This window comes from Pyrgilauda ruficollis, unplaced genomic scaffold, assembly GCF_017590135.1.
Source record: "Pyrgilauda ruficollis isolate IOZ18807 unplaced genomic scaffold, ASM1759013v1 scaffold8, whole genome shotgun sequence".
Taxonomy (NCBI): Eukaryota; Metazoa; Chordata; class Aves; order Passeriformes; family Passeridae; genus Pyrgilauda; species Pyrgilauda ruficollis.
The window spans coordinates 3245878-3266850 of NW_024529932.1; the positions used below are offsets into that span (position 1 = coordinate 3245878).

At 44.3% G+C, this 20973-nt stretch overlaps 1 protein-coding gene across 1 annotated transcript in view; it reads left to right on the forward strand.

The window, feature by feature from the left end:
* The window catches only part of FLT1 (fms related receptor tyrosine kinase 1), a 109858-nt gene that overhangs the window by 79898 nt on the left and 8987 nt on the right, over window positions 1-20973 (forward strand). Inside the window, exons 16-25 of the mRNA XM_041487166.1 lie at window positions 2165-2271; window positions 5550-5688; window positions 10585-10689; window positions 13197-13310; window positions 14071-14159; window positions 15936-16095; window positions 16512-16609; window positions 17141-17263; window positions 18352-18463; window positions 20043-20142. Of these exons, the coding sequence (XP_041343100.1) occupies window positions 2165-2271; window positions 5550-5688; window positions 10585-10689; window positions 13197-13310; window positions 14071-14159; window positions 15936-16095; window positions 16512-16609; window positions 17141-17263; window positions 18352-18463; window positions 20043-20142 (1147 nt within the window). The remainder of the gene's footprint in view (window positions 1-2164; window positions 2272-5549; window positions 5689-10584; window positions 10690-13196; window positions 13311-14070; window positions 14160-15935; window positions 16096-16511; window positions 16610-17140; window positions 17264-18351; window positions 18464-20042; window positions 20143-20973) is intronic.

Here is a 20973-nt window from a genome sequence, read left to right on the forward strand (position 1 = left end):
TGTCTGGTGAGTAAAGCTCTGGGATGGAGGTGTAAGGGGACGCCTGAAATCTTCAGCTACCAGGCAGAGAGAGGGATTTAGTACTGATTAAAGCCTCACTAAACTCTGCTAATTCTAACGCCTCTTCTGAGTGCTTCTGCCTGTTCTGCCCCAAATGAAACCTTTTTCTACCCAGCTGAGAGACACTCAGAGAGCTCTGACTTCCAGGCTTTCAGCAAGACTAGGACTCTGTCATTTGATAACCCAGCCCAGCTGGAGAAATGCTTTCTGGTTGCCTACATTTGCTCAAACACTTCAAAGACAGCACCTTGGCATCTCTGCTGACTCCCGAGCAGCTGCTGTAGTGGTTAGAGGGTTGCTGTCTTCCACCCCAGGCCTGGCTGTACCTTGTGGGTGTTCTGTGTTCTGCCATATGTAGTTGTGGCAACCAATGAACCTTCAGCCCCTTCAGGTTTTGCTGAACAAATATCAGAAACTATTATCTGCCATCTGCAGAAGTGCTGCTCAGAAGCAAGAGGACACTATCCATATGTAAAAGGAAATGCTGGTGCCAGAGAGTAGGCAAGCAGCATTAGGCTGTATTGTTTATGCTACCACTATATTCCAGATCTAAGTCAAAAAAATACTTGTGAAAAGAGGACTCTCTTGTACTTCTGGACACTATTGTATCCCCATTCTTGCAGCTGCAGTCATGCTTTTCCTCAATGAGCTTTATTCTCGAAGCTCCAGAATGGACATGCCAGGAAAATAGATATGGGGCATGAATACAAATCTGATTATCATTTTTAGGGAGGGAAGGCATTATGCCAATTAAGCAGCACATCCTCTAAACAAAGCTTTGTAGCCTTTTGCCTAAAACCAAGCAGCACATCCTTCTGGATTACCCAGTAAACTCACCAGTGAGACACAATAACACCTTTTCATTTGTCAGGAGTAACACCAAGCTGCCAGGCTCTGAAACTCTGCAAGTGCAGTTGACAAAACTACTGTGAAATCATGTTCAGAATTACTCCTCCTTTTCCTCTCATTTACCCTCTAAATAAAAGGCAGAACATGATGGTTCTTTTTGCATTTTCTACCAATCAGATGGAAAACATATTGTGGGAAGTGTGGGATTTTTGACGCGATCACAGGATTTGCAAAACAAACTGCTCTGAATCTATTTTACAAATCCCTAAATAGCAGTCTGAAGTGAGTTTTATTTCAGTGTTTTTAAAGATTTGTCAGTGGGCTCTAATACTTTCCAGATTTCTAATGTTCATGTTTTCTTGCTGCTTCATTTTCAGTTGTGGCCAGTTTTGTTTTTCCCTTTCTGCACTTAATCAGTTCCCTGGTTTCCAGAGCTCTCCCAGCTCCCTGCCACCTGGGTTCTATGGGAAGCTGCTGGGAAAGGAGGGGGTCCTGCATTCCCTCAGGGAGCCTGGCCATGTGCTGCTGGTGTGACTGGCAGGAGACCTGAGGGTACAGAGCCTGCCAGGGGAGCAGTGGATTGGAGGGAGGGCTAGGCCATATGCCCTGGATTTCTGCCCAGTAGGAATGAGGCTCAAGACCCCGGTATATGCTGTCTATGAGGTGACAGGTGGCAGATCAGATCCATCCAAGTCATGGGAAAAAGAGCTCATGGCAGCACCATGAGTCTCCAAGAGAATCCCCAGGTCACCCCCAGTGATGGTTTCGGTGAGGGCTGGAGGGCTTACAGCATGTCTGGGATGGAGGTGCAGGCTGCAGGGCTCAGCCACCAGCAGGGAAGAGCTCTCTGAGAAGTGGATAAGGAAAGGCATCAGGTCCTGGACAGCAAACCCCAAGCAGCAGCACTGCAACATGCCCTGGATCACACTTGGAGTCACTGGTGCCTACACCAGCACAAACCCTCCCAGGAGCTTCTCCTCCATGCTAGCAGCAGCTCTCACAGCACAGTACCACCTGTGGGAAAGGGCCAGCAGAGCCATCTCCTCTGTGCAGCCTTGTCCTCTCCTGAGGCTGCAGGAGACCTTTTTTTTTTTTTGGCTGTGTGAGCCAGTCCAAACAGAGATTAATACCCCATTGAAAAGAGCGGGTCCTTCCTGGTATTTTATTTTAATGGAAAAAAAAGCCAAAACAAAACCATGAAGTGCCCTTGGTTTGCAGGTCATTTTATAATATGTTTCCCTCTTGATTTTCCCAGGCATATCAGAGAGGTCAAACCTGGAGCTGATAACTCTGACCTGTACCTGTCTGGCTGCGACACTGTTCTGGCTCCTGTTGACGCTCTTCATTCGCAAGCTGAAGAGGGTAAGAACAGACAGGGATCTCTCTGTGGCACCTGCCTCTCCTTGGAAAACCTTTGTTCATGTCAGAAAATTTTTCCCAGGCTGCTGGGATTGCAGAGTCTACCAAAGAAAAATTCTGTTTCACTTTCACAGCACCAAGTCTGCCAGAGTTCAAGGAGTGTTTGGACAACACTCTCAGGCACATGGCATGACTCTTAGGACTGTCCTGTGCAAGGCCAGGAACTGAGCTTTGATGATCCTTGTGGGTCCCTTCCAACTCAGAATATCCTATGATTCTATAATGCTTTGATACTGCTCCCCCTTATTCCTGGTGAAAAAAACAGGCTGCTGATGGGTGCTGGAGAACTGTGACTTGCAAGCCTGAGTATGAGTAAGCCAGAAAGAAAAGCCCGGGTGGGGACAAGGCTCTGAGGCTCACAAGAACTTGGGTGCCTGACTCACACCAAAGGCATCCTCATTCCTTTATAAAAACTGTGGGGGTTTGGCATCCTAATGTCTTTGAAGATCTGAGTGAGTGGGAATGACAGATCTTCACAGAATGTGCTGGGGTCTGGTTCACACAGTGTCTGGTACAATTACATCACTTCCAAAGTGATATTTTGCTGAAGGAGTTTTGGTGGTACATCTTCTAGAGCAGACAATCCTGTACCAACATGATAAATTTAACTGCCCCTGAAGCTGACCCTCCTTCTTGTCCAAGGCTGACTGTGATGGTTTAAAACCCCTTTTTGCTGACAGCACCCTGTGTGCATCGTATGGTGTGTGCAGGCTAAACCACGGCAGCAAGATACAAAATACACAAAAACCAGCTCCTCAGCAGGCAGGAAGCTCTCAGTGTAACCTGCAGGAGCAGATGGATTTGAGGGAAGTTACTGCAAGACACGAGCTGAGAAATGGCTGCGTGCCCTCTCTCCTCACTCCCACCCCACCACCAGCGCAGGGATATCACAGCGCAGCACCACAGGGACCTGCTCACAGCCACCACAGCTGGGCACGTCCAGCTGCCTGAGGGATGGCTGCTGAAGGGCCACTGCAGCCTGGCAGATCTGCCATCTCCAGCTGCATTAAGGCCTGCCAGTGTCTTGGGCTGGGCACTAAGGACTGCTATTCACTGATGGGAAAGCAGCACTATGTCTCCAAATGAGGGCGGTACGGCAGCAGTCACTGCCTGCATTCCTGCTCCTCCAGGCTTTGGTGAGAAGAAATGCGTGGGAGTTTGGGGGAAAAGGAAAGCAGAGGTCAGCTAAAGCTGTGGAGAAACTTCATAGCTGTAAGGGAAATTACAAGGCAAGAGGGACCAGTACTGAATGCTCAACAGTGATGATGAAGCAAGCTATAACGTGACTGGAAATCTTGGGAAAAAGTAAGCTTTAAGTGTAGCAAGGGGTTGCAGATCTTTTTTTTATTATTTTTTATGAGAACAAAACTTGTTAGATTGTTAAAAGATAATAAAAATATCATCAGATAATAAAAATATCATGTAGAACAAGGGACTTTAAGTAAGTGACATATTGAGGCAACTTTCCAACTAGGGTTAGTCTATGTTTATGGTCTTCTCTGTGTTTCTCATATAAACCCTTACTCTCAAAGATTTATGTCTGGAATTAGCTCTGAATTAAATTTTATATACAAATTATGTTGCCACAACAGAAAATAAAAAAATGCTCTCCAAGGGCATTTACTTAAAACCTCTCTGTGATGCACACAGGGACAGATTATATCCTTAACAATTTTTCATCATTGAAAATGTTGGTTCAAATCTCTATTTGTGCCAAAAATTTGATATTGAGTGCATCTGAAGAAAGAACTGTGGGAAACTGCCTGACTTTTCCACTCCCCTATTGCTTTTTCTGTAATGGGTCCACTCCAAAGCTCTTCTAATGTGATGGGTAGGAGCACTCTGGTACATACATCTCTATCTAGAACTGCCCTTTCTGGAGCACCACACAAGTTTCTGTTTCTACTCATATCCTACTTATCCATGTTCTTTCCAGACTTAGTGGATGGTTTGGAGACAGGCTTTAAGCCTCCTGACTTTTCCCAAGCATCAGTGCATCCTTCTTGGGACAAAATGTATGGGGTTGGGGAGGATGAAAAGTAACTAGAACAGCAGTGGTTAATTACTGTCATTTTAGTCTAGTTGAGTTTGTAATTAAGGCATCCACTGCTGGGAACATCCTTCTCAAAAAATGTGCCTAGAAATGCAGGGACATATTAGGGACATATTTCCAAGCTGTAGGGGAGGGAAGTTGAAAGTATTAGGAGGCAGTTGAAGCAAATAATAGAAAAGAGAGTATGTGGTTATAACTGTGTGTTTGTGGTATCTGTATGTCTTTGACCATGTGCTACTTCCACAAGTTTAGGAAAAGCAACACCTTCAGGTTCAGTTCTGCAGATTTCCCATAAATTCCAACTAATAGGCAGGATATTATGGCAAACACTAGACCTTTTCTATAGAAAGATAAATACTCCTTTGTCAAGAAAAGTCCAGTGGATTAGAATGGAAATCTTGATGCTCTTTGAAGGAACATATATTTCAAAATGGATGAACTGCAGGAGACTTTCAGATCAGATTCATCCTTCTTTACATTTCTCACATGAAGTGGATAATCCATTTGTGCAGGAGAAACCAAACAGGCAAATTAATTTGAAATTTTATGTTTTAAACTATGTGTTTGGGTACAGCTGTTAATAAATTCCTCCATGCTCAAATGGTTTGAGTAAATTTTTCAGAAATTATACCAAAGAAATAAAAAATCCTACAAATTTGTCAGCAGTTTGTGAAATGTACAATGTCCAGTGTCCTGACAACTTGTCTTGCACAATTTCTAAGCACATATGACCCATCTTTGTGGAATATATGGAACAAATTAACACTGGCAGTAGATCTCCATCTGTTGCATGTGGCCACTTCTTGCTTTGCACAATCATGAAGGAAAGTTATTTTTATCAGCAATGTTTAGTCACTTGCTAAAAGTATTTCTCCTGACTGTGCAGAGGGCCTGTGTTATAACACCATATGTTAATAGATGCCCACATGGATTTCATTGAAGAAACTGGTATGTCCAGATGGGAGGAAAGCTAGAGGAAGGAGTTTCTTTTATATAAAAACTCTTGGAACCTATAGGAAAGCCAAAGAGGACTTAACCAAGACATCCAGTGTGCAGTGAAACTTGCAGCCTTGTGAACAGAATGAACTTGGAGCCCTTGATCCAAACAAGAAGATGCTGACAGATACTCTAATCCTCTTTTTCATTCTGCAATGTCTTTGTTTTCTAGCCTCGTTCCTCTGAAATGAAGACCAACAATTACCTGTCAATCATAATGGATCCTGATGAAGTCCCTTTAGATGAGCAATGTGAACGTCTACCTTATGATGCCAGCAAGTGGGAAATTGCAAGAGAAAGGCTAAAACTAGGTAATTTTGGAATAGTTCATATAGAGTTTGGATTGATTGTGTCTGCAACTATGGGTAACGGGGAGCTGGATGTGTTCTAGGCACTCAGCACAATGTACTGCCAGGTTTGGTGTGATCTATTCCACACTGAGAGCGCTGAACTGTGAATGGATTACAGACTTTAAGACTGACTGACCACGTCTACTTGACTTTTCATGTATATTTGGACTTCATATAGGAAAGAGAAAATAGAACCACAAGATAATTTGGGCTGGAAAAGACCCTTAAGATGAAGTCCAACTATGAATAATCTACCTTTTCACTCCAGGAAACAGCTGTGGAAGATAGTAACAAAGGCTTTACTAAGGTCCAAGTAGACAACACCCACAGCCTTTCCCTCATCTATTAAGTTGGCCACCTGGCCACAGAAGGAGAATAGAGACAGGAGTGATGCATTCTATATTTTGGAAACTGATTTACTTAAAACATGACACAAAAAGAGCAACCAAAGAATTCCAAGTCAGACTGCCAACTTCGATGTTTCTCTCTCTAGTCTCAGGAGCCTGACCTTTGGCATTTACTGTAGTTTTGGTGATTCACTATAATAATGATGAAGGGTCTGGAGGGGAGGCTGTTTGAGGAACAGCTGAGGTCGCTTGGTCTGTTCAGCCTGGAGAAGAGGAGTGGAGAGGAGACCTCATTGCAGCTACAGCTTCTTCATGAGGGGAAGAGAAGGGCAGGCACTGATCTCTGCTCTGTGGTGCCATTGACAGGACCTAAGGGAATGACCTGAAGTTGCGTCAGGGGAGGTTTAGATTGGATATTAGAAAAAGGTTCTTCACCCCGAGGGTGGTTGGGCACTGGCACAGGCTCCCCAGGGAAGTGAGCACAGCACCAGCCTGACAGAGCTCAAGAAGCATCTAGACAACACTCACAGGCACAGGGTGTGCTGCTTGGAATTGTGTTGTCCAGGGCCAGGATCGTCCACAAGGATGATCCTTGTGGGTCCCTTCCAACTCAGGATATTCCATGATTCTATGGTTTTCTTCCCTTTCTTCAACCTGGAAGCTTGGAAAAAAAAACCTGTGTAGAAATGGGTCCTCATAATCCATCCTGCACCCCCTCCCATTTCTCCCTCTCATTCTTTTTCCAGTACAATCGCCTTGTTTTCCCTCTGTGATGCAGTTTTATAAATATTCTGTTATTGCACCATAAAGTGCAAGAGTTTGACATGTAAGTCCACACATAAATAAATAAATACCCTTGAAAACTTTAAACCTACTTTAAGCCAGCTCCCCAGTAGATGTCCAAGAAAAAGGCATGGGTTTGGGACCATTCCTTATTAGGCCTAGTGTGGGGTTGATGAGAAAGGAAGGGGTGAAGGGACCTTATTTTGAAGTTGATGAATCCCTCCAGAAACCACACTGATTTTAGCAAGAAGGTCAACATTAAAATGTCAGTGATAAGCTCAGCCTCGTTGCTATAGTGCTGTTTGTTCTTTCAGGCATGCATTGCATTTGTCCTACAGCAAGGTCTAGAAAATCCTTGCATTTTAGTTAGGAACTGTAACAGATTCCTCCTGCCTCCTGGGTATCAGGAACAGAGCTTGGTTAACATGTGCAAAATTAGGATCACACTAAATTTGCCTGCCAGAAGACACAAAGTAGCCAGATGTGGATAAGCACAGCTGAAATATATTGGTCTCGATTTATAATTGTCATACATAATTCTGGGAATGCTGGAACCTTGTGCTGGAGTGACTTCAATCTTCAGACAATTTTCTTACAGCAATGGACCAAGAGCCTGATGTGCAGACAATGTGACCACTGGGAAAGAAACAAAGAGAAATGGAATGTAAACACCAAGGAAAAACCCATGCCTTTCAGGGTTAGTGTTTGGAGTCCAGAGGTGACGAACGATGACCAGAGAATGAGTTAAAAGTGGAAGAACTGCTGTAAACAAATAAAGAATGCTGACAATGAATGAGAACCAGATTTGAAGAAGTTGTGTATGTGTAGTATGCTAGATTAGCTCAGTGCAAGTCCCGCTTACATGGCAGTTGGCTCAGTCTTTGAGTAACCTTGGCAGTCTCTGAGGATTAGTGTCTCACAAACACAAAATGTGCTTCTATGGTTTTTAAAAAATATTTTTACTTAGAAATGCAACCCCTTCCAGCTTCTAATGAGACTGTTTTTCTCTTTCCACCTACTTATCCTCCAGGACACATATTTATTATAACTTTTGCAAAGAAGTCTCTCCTTTCAGCCCACATCTCTTTTGCTGTGTGTTCCTCCAACATGCATACACACAGCCCACGGCTGTAATGCAATGCTTATATAACAGGACTCTCCCTTCGTCTGTAAGAGGTAGAGCCATTACAGGAAATTTCATACGGGCATCACTGAAGTCAGGGTAATTAACATTCATTATAGATTAGTCTCACTGAGAGCAAAATGTCATCTTTTCATTAGGCAGAAAACGCCGGTGCCATAAATCACTGTCAGCGTGGTCGGCAATAACACACTGTATTAGCTGAGCCATCGTTGCTTCTCCCCTCCCGCTTGGGCTTGACCTTCCCGACCTGGAGAGGTGGCACAGTGCCGATGCCGGGATGCAGGGCCCGGGGCATTGCTCCAGCACTGTGTCACAGGTGCTTCCCGAGCCTGCTCCCTCCTGTGCACTGCGAGCCCACGGCGCTGGCACCGAGCACAGCGCTTCCCACTCCTGCACGTGCACAGCTGTCCTGCGTAACATCAAGGAAAACGTGAAGCCACCCGTGGGGAAAACCCAGATGACTCAAGCAGTGGCAAAGAACATGAGAAATGAGCCCACCTTTGGGCCTGTGCTCTCCCAAAAACGTGGGGTGCGGTGCCTGCAAGTGCTTTTTGCTAATGCTCCAGGTCCAGCAACTGGCATGCTTGAAGGACTCTGCTAAAATGGGACTGAAAGGAAATTCTCCTGATCCAAAACTCCTTGACTGAGGCGTATGTTCACTTTAATGTGTTCTGAGCGGCCCAGCAAATCCAAGTCAAGTGTGGAAAACTTAAGTAGAGCACTTTGCTTCACTGGTCTGGATCTAAATGCTGCAGCATTACGTTACCCCAAACACATCCAGCGTAGCTGCTCAAAGGCTGTGACAAACTGATTGCTCAGACAGCTGGGCAACTTAATATTACTCTGATTAATAATTTTGTAGTTACTTTGTATGTCAACAGAAGGGACTTCTGCAAGAACAACAATTGCATACTAAACTGTGGAAATTTGAGCTACATGATGTAAAGTTAAAGCAGCCCTGTCCTGTGCTACTATTCAACACGGTACAAACAGCAGCAGAGCAGCAAGAATGAGTGTTGTTACAGTTTCCCATTGAATCACACCACTGTTTAGAGAAGGAAGTGCTGTTTCCAGTGCTCATTCCCCTTTCTGAAAGGTTAGCAGTTTGTGCAGCTTTATGAGCCGGTGTGTTTTCCAAGTGGTGACTAAGTAGGTTATCACGATGTGGGAAGTGAATTAAAGCTACGGATTAAACAAAGGTTTGACCGGTTTTATAGGACCTCAAACTGTAAGTTCTTTGTGTAGAACCATAGAGAGTCAAAACGTTAAGGACTAAAAACATCAATTCACTAAGAAAACTGAGACTTGAGTCTTAATGATGCTTCCCTTACGCATCTGCTGAACGAAGAATCTGTATGCAGTAACTGAAAAAGGCGACAGTAGGTTTTAGACGCACGCTGATTCATCTGTATTTCTCTATCAAACACTAAGCCCTTCCCAAACCAAGGTCAGTTTGTTGATGCTTTTCAGTTATGTAGATCAAGTTCTTTGTGGTTTTTATTTGCTGTAAAAAAATGACAACACTTTTGCGCATCTAGGGTGGAAATAATTTTCTGGGATTTTTTTTGGCTCAGCATATTCCACTTCATGTCTCCATTGCTTTTATAACATATGTTATTTGCTTCTACTGATATGTTATTTGCTTCTACTGACAGACATACTGAGAATTACAGTTTAGATGCAATATACACATATAAAAGGCAGTATTGATTTAAACTAGTACAGATAGCAGCTCTTTTTCTCTGCTTGCAAGTACCTGAGTGGGATTCATCTCTCACTCAGATACTAACAAGGTAGATGTCTAAGTGAGAGCTAGTCAAAGGTGTTCAACATAGGAACAGGAAATTGTTCTGTGGTGATGGTCATGCCACATGTGCATATCTGAGAAATTAATATATGGTACATGTTATCCTTTGTTTTTATATGAAAAGCTGACTGTTATTTTCTGCTCTTCTCTATACTGCAGATCCTGCTGCCATACTCTTGTTAGCTACTTTGGTACCTGGGTTCTGCTGAAAGTGAAGCACAAAAGCAATCTGAAAATAGTTACTTAGAAATAAAACTTATTGCTAGAGCTGATATGTTGACAAGATCTCCCTGAGCAAGCCTTGACAGCCTCTGTAGCAGGGTAGAGTCAGCCAGAGCTGTCCATGTGAGCACATTGTCAAGCGGCCAGGGGGGTCTGTGTTATTAAAGACATAACTGGCAGCACCACAGGTTGCTGCACAGTGCAGTGTGCTCAGGGAAAAGAGGAGCAAAATCTTTCTCTGGCAGAGCTAGACTGAAAAAATCAAGTTTGAAGCCACGTACCTCCAATGAATGGTTGCGTTCATTTAGTGACAATTTCACTCCTATCACTTGCTCCCTCTGATGACTCTGTCTTCTAGTTTGACTGCTTGCTTAAAAAAACCAAACAAACCAATAAACCAACAAACCTAAACCAGGTTGGAAATATATATGTTGGAAATATACCTATGGGATTCATTGGAAAGTACGTTTTTCAGTTCATGATCTATGAAGCCATTTGCTGATGGATTTCTTTTTTTCACCAAGATGCATCTCTCCACTTCATTCTCTTTACAGGAAAGTCTCTTGGACATGGAGCTTTTGGAAAGGTGGTACAAGCATCAGCCTTTGGAATTAGGAAATCACCAACGTGCAGAATAGTTGCTGTGAAAATGTTGAAAGGTATCTTGCTGCAAAGCTGCATTGGAAAAAATGATGCCTTATGTAGTGGTGCATTTTTTTATACAACTCTGCCAAAAGCAAGAGCTTTCCCCAATAACTTTTTGAAGTCTCCAAAATGTGTACCAATCAAGTTGCAGGACCACCACAAATGAAATGGCAGAACTATGAAATAAGAACTGCATTCTCAGTAAAAATCATACCATTATGCTCAACTGACTCTATACCAAATGCTGTAAATGAAATTTAGCTGAAATATAAGGTATCCACCTTGATGTAAAGACACTTGGATAGAAACTTTCATATTTTCCTTGGTCATTCAATCCAAGGAATGATCATCTTACCATTATAACCAGATGCCTTATGTCTCATTCACATGTGCCTGACTTTTGTATCTCATTCTAACCCTCTCCTTTAGATTTTACAATGATTTTTCTTCATGAAGGCCCTTTTATTAAGCTAAACACCTTGAGCAGTTTAAATCTTGGTGGTGTTGTGCAGCTGTGCCCCCTCTGAACTGGCTGCAGGCTCATCACAGGTTGCTTAGCATGCTGACACCCAGGTTGTGCAATGGATTTGCCAGCACTGTTCATACACCAGTGCTCATCTGAAAGTAAAATCATCCCCCAGCTATTCACTGCCACCTTTCTCGTTGGAGCAGAAAGGACAAAACCCCCTCGTTAATTTGAAGAGGGCGCTTGGGAAGTTAGCAAGCAGGATGATATCCAGTCATAGCCTGCAGCAGCGGTAATTGAATTCCCTAACCCAGGGTCCCAGTGGCATCCTTCCTGTGTATTTAGCTTTCCTTTCTTTATGTGTGTAAGGATCAGAGCAGGCTTTTTTTCTTTTTTATGCTGCACTACTTATCTGTCTTAATCTTTGAATTCTTTCTGGTCTTGTTTCTCTGCCAGAACACATCCCCTATTCTGCCAGTATGGCTTGGAACCCCAATGCTCTCCTTTGACTCTGTTGGGGAAGTTTGAATGAATCCATCTTAGCCAGTGGCTCCCAGCTTCACATATGCTTACTTGTCATTTATCAGGAGATGTCTACATGTAAATTCCAGCCCTTGGAGTGGACTGCTGGGTTCAGGGTTTCTTTATGTACATCAGCAGGCTTCTTGTGCCAGCCAGCACCACCAAGGAGCAGTGGGTGCTCCTGGAATGGATGGGAGCAGAAGGCAGCTACAAGAAGTCTTCCTGGTGGGATTCACACATGCATGTGCAGAGCAGATGCTTTTATCTGAGTTAGTCACTCAAATGCCCTTCACTGGCAGTGGTGAGAGACAACAGTTCATCCCATCCTAAGGCAGATTCCTTAGGATGGAATGGATATGAGGAGCCGAGTCCTTGTTCAGCTCTGCTGACAATGAAGAGAGCCAGTGGTGACCAGATCCTCTGTAGGTATCTTTAGTATCTCACCTAAAGCACGGGGAGATCTGCGTCATTCCTTGTGTCCTCACTAGATTATCCAGGAGCTCTGCAGTCATTCATTAGGCATTATCCTCACAGAATTCCCATGTGGTGGAGGGGAAGCATCACCACCCATACAAGCAAATAGCGGATCACCAAGTAGAAGACAATTTTGTCTGGGACACCAAGAAAACCTCTTTCCATTCAGATGGTGAAACCAAGCCCTTCAAGACTCAGCTCGAGGGTTTTTTCCACAGGACTGTTCTTCTTGCTCTTGGGGTCACTAAGCTGAAAAACTCCTTTTGGGCCTATAGAAAGCAATATGTTTTTTTCTTGTTTTCTTGACAAAATCAAATCCTGCAGGAAAAAAAATTGCTCAGGGGGAATGAGAAGCTTCACTCAACACAACAAATAGAATGCTTTGGATCTATTTGAGAGACTTCTTACATCCAATAATTCCTATTATTATTGACCACGACTGGTAAGGGTGAGATGCAGTCACTTCACTTTAACCAATTAATATTTACTTCCCTGGTCTATCTCCAGGCTTCCTGAATAATGAACAGAACCAGGAAGGCATCACCCAGGAGTAGTTCATCTTTCCCTTACACAGATGGCTAAACTTGATGGCTACATCAGCTTCTGAAATACTGTGCTCTTGACACTGGCTCCTTAAAACATTGATTAGTTCAGGCTGGTATATAACCCTGAGATAGCTGAAGTCAGATCAGATGAAGCCAATTAATTATCAATATGATAATTAATTCTAGATAGAATTAATTATCATATTGAAATCCCTTTTTATTTGTTCTTTCAATTTTTTGGCTGAAACATCAGAACTATTCATGTAAAAAAAAAAAATTCTCTCAGTCCTAAATGGGATAGAGTCTACTGGGAGGAAGTGGAGTGCCTGACTCTTTTCAGGGGTTTAATTGCAATCAAGAGGATGCTGAGCAGGGGGGAATAGAGAGAGAACATCAATACAAGAAGTACATCCAGTAACACAGATTATTTCAATGGAATGTAATGGCAAGTGGTAAAGCTCATCAGGACCAGTACTTTGTCTTTTCACATTGACTTTTTATTTTGTATTTACAGAAGGGGCCACAGCAAGCGAGTACAAAGCACTGATGACAGAGCTGAAAATCCTAATCCACATTGGTCATCATCTCAACATTGTGAATTTGCTGGGAGCTTGCACAAAAAATGGAGGTAAAAAAATCTTCACTGCTCTGAAAATGGGTTTGGATTACCTCCCAATAACATTCAGTGACCCATGTTGTTTTTCAACCAGAGGTCAAGTTAGTAACTTTTATATTTGAGCTCATCCGCTAGCTGGTGAAAAAAAGATGGAAAGAAAAAGAGATTTTCAGTCATTTAATGAAGTGATTAAACATATCCTCTCTTTAAACTCTCTTTTAGTATTAATATGTGAAGTGTGAATTGAGGAATATGCCACTTGCGGTCCTTTATCTCACTCACTCCACTGCTCAAGCTCAAGTTAAACACAATCTGGAGAGGCTGGGAACAAGGGATATCAGCTGCTGGCCCTGAACTATGAATCACAATGCAGCTGTTGTAAAATCCTCCATGATAGCGCACTAAGAAAATCAAAAGACCAGTATGGGAGATTGTTTGTTTTAGATATGTCACCTATTTTAGTTCAACAAGTGTGTGTGGGCTGTGGAACTCCAGTCTGAACTGCCTGAAGAGGAAACAGAGTGTCCCACAGGACCCAGACTCAAGACCCAGCTTTCCGAAATTAGGCCCTGCCCTAATTTACAGAATCAGTATTGTTTTGATTATGTCCAGTGTTCTTCAAGCAGCCTTCCAATTCTTAGGATGTGTTGCCAGTTATTCTGGACTCAAGTTGTCGTTACAGGCATGAAAGATTCTCAGAACTGATGTCACCTTTTATTGCTTTATACTGCTCAAAATATTTTTTTTGTTTTCTTAAAATTTAATTGCCCAGGGCCTCTGATGGTGATTGTTGAATACTGCAAGTATGGGAATTTATCGAACTATCTGAAGAGCAAAAGGAATCTTTTCTGCCCTAACAAGGTGAGGAGGCAGATGGTCCTGGTAGGGTTCATCTTACCTGACGTAAGTGCTGGTAACGTGGATGTCAGCTCTCTGAGCTGGTCTCCTCAGACTCTCTTCTTCCAAAGGAGAGAAATGACTTTTGGGTTCACCTGACCTATATTCATATTTGGTGTGGGATGCGTTGTGCCAAGAAAGGATTCACCTCTCCCTCCCTGACTGTGCAAGGAGACTGCTGTGACTAATTTGGCTGGAGCCATCTACAGTGAGGGGAAGTGGATCCTATCCAAAGTGTCCCCACGCGCTCTTGCCCTGCTTTTGATGAACCCATTCCTGGTGAGCTTGAGGTCAGCAAAGCCAGAGGAAGTGGTTTTGCCCACTTATTTCAGTACTGTTGGGAGCACAAACAAGATAATACCAATTAAATCTCATGTCCCAAGACACCCTAATATTCAGAGATTTACAAGTAATCTTATTATTGTGTGAGGAGAAGAGCTATCAAGAGGAAAAGAGATTAGAGTCTTGTCCTCACATCCCACAGCCTTCTGAATCAAATTCATTATATGTTTCTTATTACAAACCTAAATCCAAATGTCCCAGAAAATTCAAATAGTTCCAGAAAAAATCTTCCAAATGATCCAGGGCTCTGACATGAGACTTAGGAGACTGGATACAGAACAGCAGATCTCCAAACCTCTGCTCAGCTGTGCCAAAAGCTCGGCAGCATCTCAGGGATTTTTTTGGGGAGGGCTCTGTGAGAAAGCCCACTCGAAGGACATCCCCCTCTGAAAGGCCTTTGCTGAGCCTCTGTTCCCAAGGCTGTCCATGCTGTACTCCACATCAGACACAGCAACTGGCTCCTCCTACATGTGCCTGTTGGAGTGGGATGCTCAGCAGGGAGCATGGCTGGGCAGGGTCCATGCTGAGTGGAGTCATTCCCATACCCCCTTCCCACAGCCAGTGCTCCAGCACCCTTGGAAAGGTTGCCTGGGCAGGAAGGAGGTGGAGGTTTGGCTCTGCACCGGCATGCACAGGGAATACAGATGGTTGCAGGACAAGAGGAAAAGTAAGAGGGGACAAGAGTACAGCCAGGCAGCCAGGCTGCTCTACAGGCAGCAGTGAGAGAGCTTTTCCCAAACATGTGTCCCATTAAACCATCACAAGATTGCCCATAAGAAGAAAGCATTGGATTAAGGCATTGAAGAGAGGCAGTCACTTCCAACAGCAGCTCTGTTTCAAACACCAAATGCCCTTGCTCCTCATGGAAAGGGCTTACAAGCCCACACCAAACCCTGTGCAGGGACATAGGGACAGGTGTCTTAAGCAGGTTGGGACCAAAAGCTGATGTTTGAGAGGTCTGGGATACCTCATCATGGGCACAACCTTCCCAGCCCACTTCTTCATGATCCTTCTCTGTCTGCTGGAGAGAAATGAGCCCTTCCAGATGTCTCATTCCAGGCTGAGATGAGGCACAGCCGAGCAGACAGGTCCATCCATACACCCTGCAAATCCTCACTGTGGCAGATAGCCCACTGCCCTGGTTACCCCAAAATCATGTGCTGCTGCTCCCAAGCCACCAAACTTCTGCCCTCTGGGGATGATGACCTTGGTGGAGCACAGCTCCGCCACCAGCCCCTGCCTGCCACAGTGGCACTGGGCACTCCCACCCGTGAGAGATGTGACCACCCATGCCAGAGACCACCAGCCTGGCAGAAGGGCATCAGCAGTCTGCCTCGGTTCCTCCCCACCCCCTCCATGGCTCTGATGTAGCACCTCTTCTCCTCTTTTTGTTTGAAGGACTCCTCTCTGCAGGGAGAGCCAATGAAAGAGAAAAAGGATATCGAGCCAGTGGAAAGCAAAAAACAAAGGCTGGCCAGTGTCACCAGCAGCGAGAGCTTCGCCAGCTCTGGGTTCCAGGAAGATAAAAGTCTGAGTGATGTGGAGGAGGATGAGGAGGGTAGGTATTAATTCCTTCCTGTCCCTACACAGACTGTGATATTTTTACAACATACTGTGAATCCCTGAAATTTTTTTCCTCATTTATCACCCTAATAAACATCCGTGGGAGATGCTCAGAGGGTCATGTCTAGAGGGTAGAAGATTTAAAAAAAGATTATTTCCAGGGTTACCAAATCTGACAGGAAAATGTGTGATTGTTTGTTCTGACTGCTCCTTATCTTTGGGGAAAACACAGCAGTGTCCAAAGTATGGGGTGTACAGCAAGCACTATTTTTGTTTCCAGTGACAGTGGGTTGACCTTCAAATATCCCTCCATAAAGACTGAATTTATGGGAATAATGGGGTCTATAAGAAAGGGGAAAACAACTGCCTGCGAGCTATCTTTGTAACACACCCTGCTTTCCACCCCTGCAGATGCTGATGACCTGTACAAGTTGCCCCTCACCATGGAGGACCTGATCTCTTACAGCTTTCAGGTGGCCAGAGGCATGGAGTTCCTCTCCTCCAGAAAGGTGAGCTTTGCACTGAGGGTTTTTCACTGCACTAGGACAGGATTCAGAGGTGAAATCACGTCTACATTGTAGTGACACCTTCCTTGGGAGAGGTCCCAAAGGAAGAGCCGTTTTCCTCTTGGCATTATAAATATAACTGTGTTTATTCAAGTATCCATAGTCCATAAACACAGGATCATGACTGAAGGCAGTGGGTCAAGCTCATTCATTTGGGCAAGATCTTTTGGGTGTGGTAAGTTTTTCCTTAATTTCAACATATATTAGGGAGCTCCAAATGATTCAGCTCTTTCCCTGGAAATGTCAAAGGACTTACAAATTTGTCACTTTCTGGACTTAGTAATTTTTTAAAAAAAATAATTACTGTTGTTTACAGTAACTTCATGTAAACTACAGACAACTTCCCTAAAAAATTTATCAATAATAATAATAATAATAATAATAATAATAATAATTTTAAAGGATATGGGAGACAGGAAATTTGTGGGCAGGAATAAGGAAATGCAGTTTGATTGTGAAACTGTTTTATTATAGTGCATTCATCGTGACCTGGCAGCCAGAAACATCCTTTTATCTGAGAACAATGTTGTGAAGATCTGTGATTTTGGCCTTGCAAGAGATATTTATAAGAATCCTGATTATGTGAGAAAAGGAGATGTAAGTCAAGATGCTGTTTATTTACCCAAATGTTTATAACATGTCATTTCAAACTGTCCATCAAAATGCTCTGTAGACGTTCACATTTCCCAAATTTAAGAGCTCAAAAGCTGTTGGTTTCTACGTGAAGATGAGCTGTCCAGATGTGCTGTGGAAGCTGGGAAGCATTTCAATCCTCAGGCATAAGGCTTAGACATGCTGACTGCTTCACAGCTTTGCCCTGTTAATACTTTGGTGTTTAGACACTTCTTGGCTGATTCACCATAACCCCCTTACTCTGTAAACTTCCTTCAAGGAAAACAGCTCCTCCAAAAGAAGGTGTGTACTCCCCAGTGCTCCTGGTGCCCCCAGCAGCTGAGCAGGACTTGCTCCTCCAGCACCTACTCATTGTTTTTTTTGCTCCTGCTGCAGAGAGCAGGCAGTGACTGCCCTGCCAACCCTGCTGTGAAGGGCTGGGCCAGCAAACTGTGCTTGCACCCACCCATGCCTTGGGAATTTGGTGCGGGCATTGCAGTCATGCAAAGAGTCTCTTTCTGGAGATCTCACCCACCTGACAGCTATTCCCACATCTGTACAACATTTTCAGGGTTTACAGCATTGCAAATTAGCTGGGAAATGTTCACATAGCTTTGGTACTGCTCAGGAGACCCTAACAAGCTGTGCTGAGGGGGCTTCAAGGGTTGCTGATGTGTTCCTGCAATTCTGGCTCTGAAAATTTCCCCCAGAATAGCTCCCAACATTGTTACAGAATGGTTGGTGCTTGGATGCAGGGCTTTCTGCCCTGTCTCTATGATGCTGGCAAGACACCTCTGCTCCTACACACTCCCACATCCCTGTAAAGAAAAGTCTGGTCACAGGTTTCCAATGTCTGGTGTTTTGTGCCACATGTTTTTTAAAAACAGCCTTTTACTCCAACAATTTGTTAAGCGTATGAATGAGTGTGGGTTTATCTTGACTGCCTGTAAGGAAATCCCACAGGTTCCTGCCTGAATGGTAATTATTTACATAACAATATATAGTTGATTCATCTATGATTAAAATCTTTCAGGCTTTGAAAATAATAGTCAGATTTGTCCCTTTTACTCCAGGCTCGACTTCCTCTCAAGTGGATGGCTCCTGAATCCATATTTGATAAAATCTACAATACAAAAAGCGACGTGTGGTCCTTCGGGGTCTTGCTGTGGGAGATATTTTCCTTGGGTATGTTGACTCTGCACCCCAGGAGCTTGACAGGAGTGGGGACTGCAGCTTGGGGAAAACATCCATTACCTTCAATGATCTTTTGGCAGGTGTTTCAGAAAGACCTGCATCAGAAGCAGAGGGATTATCGTGCCCCTGTGAATGAGAAATTTGGGTGCTTTTAAGAGCGCTGAAAGCTCATTTGCCAAGCTGAAAGCCTTAAAGGATAGCACAGCTGTCTGAGAACTTTACCAGCTACTTCTGCCATGGGCAAAACCCAAGCTTCCCACTTTTCCCTGTAGAAAGCCTTGGCAGAGGACGCAGGGCAGCACAGCCAGAGCAGTCACAGTGCTTTGTCTGACTGATGGCACTAGCCAGGAAAATCAGGCAATTTTTACAGCATTTCAATTGAATGTGGAACCCTGTGGGATAACACAGAACTGTGATTCTGGGTCACCAGCTGCCCAAGACCAAGGCACCACCTCCTGTGCCACAGACAGCATTCAAGACACCGAGTGCCATGAGCTGAGTGCTCTCTCAAAAGCTCCTTATTCCCCTTGTGGGAGCAAGGGAGCCAAACCCACAGTTTGCATGTCTCAGACCCCATCACCCCCATTTCCAGCCCAAGTCCAGGAGGGATCCAGCACCCCCCTCACCAGGCTATTGGACACAGCAGGCAAAAAGCATCTGCACTGATGCTACAGGACGAACTAGAGCATGCAATCTGAAATTAAAACCCAGTGAAGCCTTTTTTTTCCTTTCTTTCATGTGGAAAAGGCAGGATACAAGATGTACACTGAGTGGGAACAACAATGACTGTCAGAATAGAAGAATCTTAATTGAGTTCAACACAGAGGCTGACAAAAGAGGTGAACAGAAGAGGAAACAATACTATACAATTCTCAGGACAATCAATCATTTATTAGTTTAAATACATGTTGTTGGTCAGCCTGCCAACTCTTGTAATTTTATGGTCAGCCTCATAATACCTGCTATTTTTTTCTTAAAGCCCCAGCTCCTTGAACCTGGTGACTCTCTGACTCTATGAAAGGTCCATTTTTTTTCCCCCTTTCATTTTCCCTTTTCCTGATTTTTTTTTTTTTTTTTTTTTTACAAAAAAAAAAAAAAAAAAAAAAAAAAACAACAAAAAAAAAAAAAAAAAAGACCAACAATACAAGCAGGCTGCATCTGAAAAACACACAAAATAGAAAAACAATGCAAATGTACTGTGACCTCATTTAAAGCAATTACTTCAATTTTTTCAAGGTGATTTTGAGCATTTAGGGTTTGTTAATATTGAATTTGGAGTACTCCTAATTGGCTTTTCAAGGGATAGTGTTCAAATCAAACTCACATGCAATTTTTCTATTCAGGCCAGGAAAGCACCACCAATGGCTGTGGCCTTGATCTTGCCCCCCCTGCAAAGACTGGGGCTTGGAGCACAACCAGCAGTAATCCAGCAGGGCCAGACCCTGCAGGGGGCACCCCTGACCCCCAGCTCTGCAACCTGATGATGCAGACCCCAAGGGAGAGTTTGAGGGAGATGCACCAAGGTCACGGGTACTCAAGGCATGTATCTATTCTCCAATGTCACTTCCAGGCGCCTCTCCTTACCCTGGAGTCCAAATAGACGAGGATTTCTGCAGCAGGCTGAAGGAAGGCACAAGAATGCGAGCCCCAGAGCAAGCAACCGAGGAGATGTAAGATGCCTTTGCTTGCCTTGCGTACCACAGCCCGCCCTCCCGGGCTGCCCTGCAGATGATGTTCCAGCCTCTAAGAGTACCCTGTGCCAGCCCAAGGAAAAACAACCCAATCCTCCATCAGTGTCTTCCTGTACACCCCCCATCCTGGCCCCTGCCTCTCCCAGAGTGTAGGGGGCAAACAGGACCTGAGCCAAGCGCACCACCCAGGCTGTGCTCTCAGGGGAGCTGAGCAAGGAGAAGGAGGAGGAGGAGGAGGAGAAGGAAGGTCATTCCTTGCTAGGTTTAATATTTACCGACATGCATAGAGATAAGTGCTGGAGGAATGTGACACGATTAACATCATCTTGACTTAGGAAGTGACAGTGGAGGCTTCCTTGCAATCACTGGGTACTCAGGGTCCACCCTTTCCTGTACACCATGTCTGATGGCAGAGGAAGGTGACGGGGACCCGCAGCCGCCCCACCCAGGTTGTCTGAGTCCTTACCGCCACGTCGGCCGTCACTCCCTCCTCCCCTGCCTTCAGGTGCAGTCTCAAGCTGCTACTGCATGGCAGCCAACACCTTTTTGGAGACCAAGGTGGGTCAGGCCCATGACCCACCTTGCCTGACCCATGCAGCACACTGAACATTCACCCTGTGATACAAGTCATTGAGGACCATGAACATGTGCAGGGTATTTTACCTCTGGAGGCAAAATCAAGAACGTGTGGGTGTCTTGGTGCCTTCCCGAGTGCTGTGTCATGGCTCTAAATAGCAACACTTACCAAAAAATAGTTCTAGCAGAAGAAAAGGATGCAAGCCAGCCATGCCTATCTGGGAGTATTGCCCA